General features: G+C 40.7%; 1 protein-coding gene across 1 annotated transcript in view; it reads right to left on the bottom strand.

Annotated features, from left to right (window-relative positions):
* Positions 1–2,111, bottom strand: part of LOC149096461 (uncharacterized) — a 2,389-nt gene extending 278 nt beyond the window's left edge. The window contains exons 1-3 of the mRNA XM_089280903.1: positions 1,676–2,111; positions 1,266–1,299; positions 1–628 (exon numbers count right to left, since the gene is read on the bottom strand). The exon at positions 1–628 is cut by the window's left edge and continues 278 nt beyond it. Coding sequence (XP_089137029.1) covers positions 1–628; positions 1,266–1,299; positions 1,676–1,893 — 880 coding nt within the window. The 5' untranslated portion in view covers positions 1,894–2,111. The remainder of the gene's footprint in view (positions 629–1,265; positions 1,300–1,675) is intronic.
* Positions 2,112–11,090: the final 8,979 nt, after the last annotated feature.

The raw sequence follows: 11,090 nt of genomic DNA, 5'->3' as shown, positions 1-11,090 counted from the left end.
CCAGGACTTGGTCGTCTTCAGTATTTCCAAAGATGTGTGGCAGCTCCTTTGCGATGGAATAGGAGAAGGGGAACTCATCAGCGAGGTTTCTGGGATCTGCAGCAGGGAGCTGATGGAAATCTGGTTCAACTGGTTTCACTGGAGACGGAGGATAGTGCGTGAGACGTGAAGAGGCTCCTCTCTGCCGTACAAGAGGATCGCTCCCTAACTGCTGCAGAGGCAGGGTCTGAACTGGATCAGGAAATGGTGAATAAACCTGTCGGTCTGGCAAATGCTCGCTTCCGGTGACTGAAGGTAGACTAGATATACCAAGAGGCTGCTGCAGACGTCGTTGTGTTCCAGAGGAGCGAGCAGTATATGACTGAAAGGACTGCGTCACGTGATGCGATGTTGATGGAAACGGAACAGGGGCCAGGAACGGAGCAGTAGGCAGTGGATGTTTCTGCACCTCATTGCGCTGCGCAGGGAACTGCGGGAAGCATCTGAAGCCCACAGTACTCTTAAATGACCGCCTACATGACGTCTGAGTCAAAGACACCCCTGGAAGGACTGGGCGGACCCCAGACGGGCCCACGGAACCTTTTCTTTGTTCTTTCTTCCACTTTCTCCGACGATTAATGAACCAGTTCTAGAAATCAAAGAAAATAACAATTTAGACATGAGCGTGCCAGATGTTTTATTTCTTGGTTAAGGTGACCAACGTGAAAGAGCGAACGAATTTTCGTAATTGAATCATTTAAAAAAAAAAAATTAACGAGATTTTATACAATAGAATTTGAGAAATATCTCTTTTGTATAACACCTACTCAACTATTCCATCGCAAAAGATATGCTAGGGATACCGATCGGTCATGGGATCGAATCCCGTCGGGGACTCGGGGAGATTTTTACACTTGTGACCTGACCTGACTGAAACTAATTGACTCATTGCGCAATTCGGCCGTTTGAGCAAAAACGATCAAATTGAAGATGATATAATTTATGACTTAATTAAAAACAAAAAGTTGGTCCTCCAATCTTAACCTAGAAGACGTTATGTTGATTTATATTCTAATGCAGACTATACTCGCGAGCAAGTAAAAACCATGTACATTTCCCGATGGATATAAACTTAAACCGTTTATTACACTGTGATAAAACACTCCGGACATTTCTTGAGTGTTCTCAAATGCCCGTCGTGTTTTATCACAGTGTAATAAACGGCTTAGGCTTCCTCATTTGCTTTATGATATAAGCGTAATGTGGCGAAAAACAATAAAACACACTTTTGCTATGTTCAATCTGAGCGTGCGCAGAGTCCTATCTATATTATAAAAAAATATCTATATTATGAGAATAGCGAGGTTGAACTTTGCTAATTAAATTTTAAGAATATTTAAAGAATAAACCCGAGACTGAGAGTTTGAAAAGAATATAAAATTTCTGTAAGAAGTTATGTGTCATATCAAGACGGCTTTATTGCCTTTTAGTCTTTGTAAACGACCTGCTATAATTTATTATTGGCTAATCAATCTCAAAACCTGTGGTATCGATTGCAAAACTCACGCTGTTGACAAACCAGAACAAGTCAAATGACTTACAACAGACCAGGTTTTTCCGATCCGCTTAAACCACTTCGTATCTTCTTATTTAATATTTTTAAGTTAGCTTATATATGTTTTTAGAAGTTGTTCACGAGCTTACCTGTACTTTGCGGATACCGATTCCAAGTTCTGAAGCCAGTTTAACTTTTTCTTTGGGATCTGGATACTTCTTTCTTCGGAACTTCGCCTCGAGCACTGCTTTCTGATCATCTGTAAATATTGTCTTTCCCTTCTCGCACGAAGACGCGACCACTGCATCAAACTCAATTCGGGTTACGGGAAGGAGATCTAAATGAAAGAAAACAGACATAATTTAGTGCTGCGCTAATCAACAGCGCGATAAAGATTAAACGACTTTCAAACAATCTGACTGCGCGCGAAATGTAAAGCAAGAAATTGCAATGTTATCCGGACAAGAATTGGTAAACAATTACGTACGGAAAGTAGGTGAATTGACCAAAGGAAAAACGATCACGACAAATGCTATTATGAGCTTGTGCAGTGTGTAGGTAAGTTCAAAAGCACTAGAAAAAGGACAACTTACAATATCGACAATAGCCGACCTAGTAACATTTACATGTAGCCGTCCAAAGAAAAATGACTAGCTAAACACACTAAGTAATCTAGCGATTTATATAATTATTGAGAGATCTATTTCGAGTTTGATGTCTTACAGATTAACCACGCAAATTCAGATCACGAAATAAGTTAGAGCAACAAAATTTTGTTACAGAATGATAAGCGGATGAGTAAATCAATGAAATTACACATGAACTGCGGGTAGCGGAGGGTTTTACTTCCAATTAATTAATCAAGTTCGAATTCGCGTCATCTTGAGCTCGCGCGAGCCACACTTTCTTTGAGAAGTTGAGCGAGATCACTCCCCATAGGCCGGATGTAAGCGGTAAATTAAAGAAAACTGCAATACTCTACGGGAAGCCACCTTTTGGAAAGCTTAATACTACTGTTTAAGACAGAACACTGACTATTTCTCGTTCTTTAAGTGTGAATTTAAGAGTAAATGTTACGGACAATCTCGATAATCTGGGCGCGAACTCGGACGACGCGAACCATATATCGATTTGGCGCGAATCCTTCAGAAGACGAACTGCGAAGTCTAAATAGCCTGAAAATTTGTGGGTTGCGACGTTTGAGCCCAGAGTTAATAGCGCACAAAACAAACTGACTGAGTGTATTAAAGTAAAGATGTGTTCCAGCAATTACTCACCAGCTGCAAGGCAGCGAAACTGCATAGATGGGTTTGTCTCTCCGAAGTCTACACGATGGCTCCGGGACGTCTTCCAGATCGGTTCTCGGGTGAAATCGGTGTCCATTTCGTTACCGGGCTCATCCGAGAAGTCCGGTTGACATTTCACAGGGCCTACTGAAAGCGCCCTTTTGATAGCTGCTCTGGAACGAGTGGACATGATAGAAGACTTATTTCGTGTATTGACGCGAGGTATAACTTTTTCAGACTAATCAAAACAAGTTAGTTGCTTCATTTATATCTCAAGCTAAACGCGTGTGTTTAAAACTTCATTGTTAACAAATTGAAAAGATTTGCAAAGAGGCAAACATAATTGTTTACATCTTAATTAGCTTCGCTTCAAATAGATTCTTCTCACCTTGCAAGTGGCAAAAACGTGGATTGAAAAGAACAAAAGATTATCGCACCCGTCTGTTAACTTACCAAACAATTATTTTCCTTTGCAAGTTACAAAAATTATTGTATATACAGACTGATTAACTAATGAAAACTCACTTTGAGGCTTCCTGGGTCAAACCGTTTTACGATAGAAAAGAACAATAGATTTTCTCACCCGCCCACTCAAAACTTTTTATAACCTTTTTTTCCTGATAAACGCTGACAAAACTGAACTCCTTTCGCCTTAAAGATGAAAGGAGGAATCGTTTTATTTACGATTTTGCGAATCAAACAGTATGCTTGCAGTGAGATTAAAAATGTTACAAGTATATATACGAGAAATCATATATTTGAACTGCGGAGAAAGATACGAAGACATGATTCAGCGCAATTGCGGTGTATTACACAACTTAAGAAATTGTGGAAGGCCTGAATCTATTTAATTTTAATTTGTTTCAGGTTTTAATTTCACAACTACGGTTGTGTCTATAACTGAGACAATCAATCACGTCTTCAGATTACAACTGTTTGAACACAGTTTTTGGTGCGAGCTGGAATTATTTGTTCGGTCCCAAAGAAAGATTTAATTATAACAATCAAACTTTCTTAGCGTGGATTTACACTTGATAAAATTCTGCTCACGCTCCCAAATTAACCGTCCGCACTGCCTTTTTAGAAGGTTCAGAGAAATTTTCAGCTAGCGAAAGAGAATGACTAGAGAATGACGAATTGGTTTCACTTTTGATATCAGTTGTGCGCGGTCGGCACGGGTAATTCATTATTAAGTCTCGATATTTGAGTCGCGCTTGAGAATGCGGTTTTTTCGTTAGCGATAAAACTCGCGCCTGAACCAAATTGGAAATAGCTTGTAAGCTCTAAGTTAGGACTTTGAATTAGAATTCTTGCATGCTTCCCCGGCTCTCGAAAACTTTCATCTACTTTATCGAATTTGAACTTGTTCATGAGAATGGAGAAGAGTTTTCACTCGCGGGAGTTGCGTGCTGTTTTAATTGTTTATATACTCTCGCGCTATCCCCGTTAATCAGAAAAATTACAATTTCCTCGATTGTGATTGGTTTTAGAAAACTCCTATTTTCCACTAATACACTTGCCAAGTTGTTATCGGACAGTTCAATAAGCCAATCACATTTAAAGTTGTAGTTTAAATCAACCGATCACATTCAAAGTTGTAGTTACGTGCGTGCGCGCGCGCGCGCTTGTGTTTTTCGCGCCTAATTGCCGATAGGAGGCGCGGTGGCCTTAGAAGGCTTACATTTCCTTTGTAGGTATTTTAACTTGGCTATTCTTGTTTTCTCAGAAATTGTGATTTTTATGATTAATTGGTAATAAGACTTCGTACTACTAGTTTCTATAGGAACTGTTGGGTTATCAGGAGCGGATCCACATTTTTCTTAGGAGGTGGTGAACCACTGAGGAATAGCGTGACTGACTGATTAATAAATAGATAAATAAATAAATTAATTTGGTTGTTCCCAGTCCCTGTGAGACACAGCCATATAATGAAAGTGGATACTAAACTTGGCTCAATGATTTTACTCAACTGCAAATAACTTAGTAGATTACATGTCTTTTTGATTAGCTTATGTTGAAGACGAATGATTACCAGTAAAATAATATTAATTAAAAACAGAAACATATAATGCCTTATTACGTTTTGAAGCAAATATTCCTCTTCGCAGGAGATAATGATGAAAATTATTCCAGCTAAATTAGTCTTGTCTGCCAAACTTAAATCTCCTTCCTTCGGAATAAAAACTGGAGGCACGTTCTCCTAACGGTGGCACAGATGACATCTCTTTATCTATATATTCAACTGATACATCATCATCTTCCAGATTTCCAAAGATGTTTGGCAAATCTTTCGCGAAGGAATATACGAATGGATATTGATCTATCAGTCTTCTGAAATCAGCAGCATCTGGTTGTGGCGAGTGGCGCCCAGGGTTTGATGGGACTGCGGCCTGTTGAACAAAGCATTTGGCCTGCGGCTGCTCCTCTGGGAGACTATTTCCTGGTTCAGGTAATGGCGAATAAACCTTTTGGTATAGCAACGGGCCAGTTTCTGCAATAAACAACGGACGGGCCACGGGAGGAGGTTGCTGTTGCTTCTGTTGCGTATAGGAGCTAGCTGTGAATGGCTGCATGAACTGGAGAGATGACGGCAATTTTGAGACAAACAGCGGACGCAGCACTGGAAGAAGCTCCTCCTCACAGCTGACTGGAAACGACTGCGTAAAAGCACAACCGAAGCAGCATCCAGGGAGGATTGCGCGACACTGTTAGGACGCGTCCAAGGCGTCCTTTTCCTGCTCTATCCCCCATTTCTGGCGTCGATTATTGAACCATTTCTATAAGACCAAAGAAAGCAGCCTGTGAGATATTCACGAACCAATATCTTATCTTAAACTGATAAGCTTGCTCACGAAGCTAACGTCGAAGATGATAGTTTCATGCCAGCGTAGAAACGGCCCTGGTGACCATGCTTCGTCATAATTACAGTTGAAATCTTCTTAAAACAAATAATGTGAGTTTAATTTCTATCGAGTTGTATAGGTAAAGGGTAAAGTTAGGGGTATAGAGACAAATGCTGTGAGAACATGAACCGTAGACGACACGAGTGTTTCTACAGCATTTCCGCAGTTTTTTTGAGCACCCAAAATGTTTGCGAGTGTTTCCATTTAACAATGAGATTACGAGCTTGAAATATCTTTCATGCATAGAATCGTGAGCGAATAATCAAACTGTTTTAGCTTAAATCTACTAGTCGTTCAAAACGTAGGTAAATTCTCTTCACAGGCACTTCAAAAACGCAAAGAAGGGGCCGTCATTGTGTTTATAACTGCACATATGCTAGGCTACTCACTATCTACAATCGTTGGTAAATGTAGCACTTATACTTCTCCGACATTTGTCTAGTTTCTAGCCATTTTCTATGGCTTTCTTTGGACTTTTAATTGGTGATCTTGAGTAAATTCTGAATCTAACAGAAATTACATAAAATAACTGCAAGAAAATACTTTATCACATCGTGCCACATGCGACTTGCTTGCTCGAGCCTTGTATTCGTTTTTGTTTTTTTTTTAAGGGAATCCAACTGTAAGTGATAATGATTGCATCGAAAATATTTACAATGTTACTTGAACTTTACTGATACCAATGTCAAGTTGTGCAGCCATTGTTGCTATTTCATCGCCACTTGGAAACCTATTCCTGCCGAACATAGCTTCAAGTAAGGATTTCTGATCAGCAGAGAAGTGAGTTCTTCGCTTCTTTTACGAAGTCTTGACAACCAAATCAAGGACACTTTGGTTTGAAATGAGATCTGTATGGAAGAAAAAAAAAAGAAACGTTTGTGAAATTTCATACAACAGAGCGACAAGATGAGTAGCAACCATTATACTCCCTCGACTACCGCTGCCCAATAAAAATAGATTATTACATGTTAAGAACCTGATATCGTTTGTATTCACGAGTTTTTAATACCATATTGCGAGCGAGCCTTCGAGCGTGCGGAAAAGTCTGCAAAGAAATAGTGTCTTCCGATGAAGCTTTCTTTTCTTTGGGGGGGGGGGGGGGGGGGGTTGGTGTTTGCGGAGGATTCCAGCATAGAAATTAATACCATAATTAAAGACTTTCATTCACCTTTGTTCTGCAAGCGCACAGAGGGGTTTGTCTCCTCAAAGTCCAAACGACGACTCTTCGCCGTCTTCCAAATCGACGCTCGGAGGAGTTCGGTTTCCATCCCTCGATCACTCGTTTGGACTTTGAGGAGACAAACCCCTCTGTGTGCTTGCAGAACAAAGGTGAATGAAAGTCTTTAATTATGGTATTAATTTCTATGCTGGAATTTTGAAGATTCTAACGCGGTCAAAAAGTGTGCAACTATCCCCAGGTACCTTGAAGCAGTTAATCTGCCTGGGATGGAGTACAGTTAAGCCGGCGAAATTCTGGGCTGTGAAAGGTTTAAATTTCCTGCGCTGATTTTTCGAGGCTGAAAAATGTTTTTAGCGACGCGTGAAACTTGATTTGTGCAGCCTTATTTCATGATTAGGCCTACCATCCACACTTATCCGGAAACATTGTCCACCGAAAACGGAGCTTTTCGAAAACGCTCTTCAAATCGAGAGAATTTGAAAACGCAGGGTTTTGGTTTTATAATGTGGACAGAAGACAATTTGAAATCAAAGCTTCTCGAAAACACGACGTCATGTGGATTAACCCCAGCCCTCAAGGGTCCAATTTAACGTTTCTTTCACCAGTGATTGTTGCGTTTTCAAATTTCTTCGGCGTACTGTTAACGGAAAACATTTTATTTTAAGAGAGAAAACGCCGTTTTCAAATTTTTCCGGCGTAGTGCCGGGACGGGGCAGAGATAGCTTGCCAACCACATTTCTTAACATTTTAATTATTACTCCGAACCGTGACTTTGTAGTCAACAATCAAAATGCCCTGACTGATATGATGAACTGACAATTATGTGAAATCATCGTTAGGTTTCCCGTGACTTTTTATGTGGGTTTTCTTTTATCACACTCTTACTACTCGCCCATAAGAAATATAAACACGGCCACTTAACAGTAAAGTAAATGCTTGCCAAGAGACAGAATGACTAACACCAACAGGATCAGGAAGCGGCAGTTGAACAAGTTGAATATGCTGTTTTTACGCCCCTATCATTATCGCTGTGGATTTATCATTTGTGTCCAAATAATTCTTCAGCCCCCATTTTGTGTAAGCACGCTGCTGCATCAAGCAAATTTTCTCTCAGTTCTCGAGATGCACTTATTAGAACTCCCACTGTATTATTTTTGATATAGCAGGATTTTCGAATGGCTGTGATTCTAAAACTGCCTGAAGCCTGCGCGTTTTCGGGAAAAAGACGGAGATTACGATAACGTGACGGCAAGCGAAAACGTATGCTACAAATGAAAGGCTGCTGGAAACGGGCAAACGGCAACAGAAATGGCCACATGACTAGTTTCCCCGCCATTTCCAGACAGAAGAAAGATGGAAGGGGGCTGAATTTTTAACCCCATTTGTTCCCTTATTTCATTTTGGGTTAAACTTAGGACTGCGGTCTACTATACTAAACAACAGTCCGTTGCAGTGGAACCTGGAGCCTTAAAGTAGGTGCTGTGGAGCCCTGGGGGAGCCCCACTGTCTTAGGCCCGAAGCCCTGGAGCCCTAAAACCCTGTGGGACCCTGCGTTCTCAACAACACGTGTTTGGACCGCACAAATATAAATATATTTTCGTGAACAAAATTAGTCTTTACGTCGTTTGCCTATTTATTATTAATTGGGCAGTGTTAATAGCTATTAACCTTACCTTTTCTTCTGTGAACCTTGATAACTTCGTACTTTCCTTTCAGAACCACTCGTTACACTACAAGCGTGAAATATATATAGCAGACGCTTAAATCTGTCTGGAAGGATTACATCGTGAGTCTCTAGTATAACAATTGCCACTATTGCTTCGCCAAAGTTTTTGCTCCTAGAGATACTATATATTCCGCCTACCCATTGCATTCAGATGGGTTTTCACTCAGTTATTTGGTGCTTGGAAGCAGAGTAAGTGGGTCGGTAAAGGACTTGCATGTAATTAAATTTACTACATCAAAAACGATAGACGCAGAGAGAACTAAAAATTCGTCGTCTGTTTCTCGTTTACTGAGTAGTTTCACTTCGTAGACAGCATAGATTTAAGTAACGCTGAATTTTGAAACCCAACATCAGAGCTCACAGCCGTACTTATCACTTTTATAGGTCTTTTATACAGCATGCACCCCGGGGCATGCACCGTGCTGTTTCTAGCCTGCGAACAGGCTCTCGGTTGGGTTTAGTGCGAGCTAGCCGAGTGTGGTTTCTGCGGTCGAGCGGGGCGAGCCGAGAGCGGTCTGGTGACGAGAGAGAGCAGGGTCCGAGCAAAAAGGTGTGATGCAGTAGATTGCGGTCCACTGAAACGAGCAGATTCCGCTTACTTACACTGGAACTTATATTTCTAAAGAAATTCCACGAAACTCCCTTCTATATGAAGAAGGAAGGTTTTTGGTGCATTTTTGTTCTGAGGCAATGGGAAAAGGTGAGTTTTTCAGGTTGCCTGAAAACAGGACTTCATACTTAGTTCGCGCTGTAAGATCTGCTCGCGCTAGTTGTTCGCGTAATTTTTTGCATTTGTTTTGACTTGCGAATAAACGTTATGAAAGTCTTTACTCTGGTATCGCCGGTTAATTTGTGCGTTTCTCAGAACAATCAGAATAATGCTTAATCATAACTAAACTCTGTTTTCGATCAGTTTCTTATTGTTTCTGCTTGTCTGACGCGTACAAGTAGCTAATTTGCATAATGCAGCGGGTGCACTTTCAAGTCCGAGTGGGTGTTTTTAATTTCTCAATATAAAATCTTGTCAAAGTATTTTTTTCCCCATCTTTTGTGCTGAGATGATGCGATAATTTTTTGCCAACGCTAAAAGGCTACTAAGATCACGGTTTCTTCATAGTGAACTTTTATACTGCGAAAATGAAGAAGACAAGGAGTTTTGAGAACTCAAACAACAAAATGAAATTGTTATTCGGGTTGATTGAAAAGTGCTACCGTAATTTTGCTGATTTAATATCTCTGCTGTCTTCCCACATTTCCAACTAAACTTCTAACATGTTCTCAAATATTTATCAAATCAGTCAAACATATATATAAAGCTAGATATATTGTTTGAGTTCGATGTACGTTTTTACACGAAAGAGCGTCAGTAATTGAAGTCAATTTGTCATGCTTAGCTACAAAACACGGATCGCCGGGCGCTCCTTTTCATCGAAAACCAGCGATTAATTGGATTTTCACACAAACAAAACTGGGCAGTATTTACAAACGAAAGTTCTTATGCCTTGATGAGGCATCACGTGTTGCTTGCAATTCAGACGAAACTCAAACAAGCAAAATTTTATTAATTATTTTTCGTTCGCGATAGACTCTATGGGGAAATCCTTGCAAGCGTGTGGCAAGAGGAGAGAAACTTTGGAGTTCTCAAACGCTTGTATATCCAAATATATCCAACTGGTTTTTTTACTCTGTGATGTAAAAGCTATCGATCTTCAACATATGTAAAATTTAGAGTGGAGTAATGTGTATCCCGACTTGGTCATGATAAGCGGGACATACCTGCGTTCGACATTGTCTTACTTCACTCAAATTTGGGTAGCCTACGACGAAACTACATCATTACAACAGACGTAAACGTATTGACTTTTGGGTCTAAAGCATCAAAAAGCCTTTTGAAAATACACCACTGGTGGCTCAAAAATAAAGAAAGAAAAGATGATTTTCAGTTCGTCGAGAGGAGATTTTTGGCAGCCATTAATCTCGCCGGAAGCGCGGAAGGAGCGCTCGTGTCAGTCTTTCTCCGCATCACATTGGGCCTTTTTCCGCTCTGAAAGAGCGCGCTCCCACTTGCTTCGCTAGGGGATTCTTTATTTCATGCTAAACGGCTCGTGGATTTCTTTCTTTCTTTTTTTTTTTTAACGGCTCTCTTCGCTCGCTGAATATTTTTTCCGCCCTTGCTGAGAGCCTGTTCTCAGGCTATGCTGTTTCAGATATAGCTTGCGAACAGGCTTCCCGTTGGGTTTAGTGCGAACTAGCCGAGTGTCGTTTTTGGGTTCACGCTAAACGGCTCGCGGATTCTTTTTTCAAGCTAGACGACTCGCTTCGCTCGTCAGATATATATATTTTTTCTGCCCTCGCTGGGACCCTGTTCGCAAGCTATTTTAGATAGCGAGGGATTTTTCCCGACTATTGCTTCCATTGTGACGCCTTCCGGTGTTGTTTGTTCTGGCATCACATGATTCAA

The sequence above is a fragment of the Orbicella faveolata genome, unplaced genomic scaffold, assembly GCF_042242905.1.
Source record: "Orbicella faveolata isolate gen_17 unplaced genomic scaffold, um_ofav_v1 contig_48, whole genome shotgun sequence".
Classification (NCBI taxonomy): Eukaryota; Metazoa; Cnidaria; class Anthozoa; order Scleractinia; family Merulinidae; genus Orbicella; species Orbicella faveolata.
This window is presented reverse-complemented; position numbering and strand designations above follow the sequence as displayed.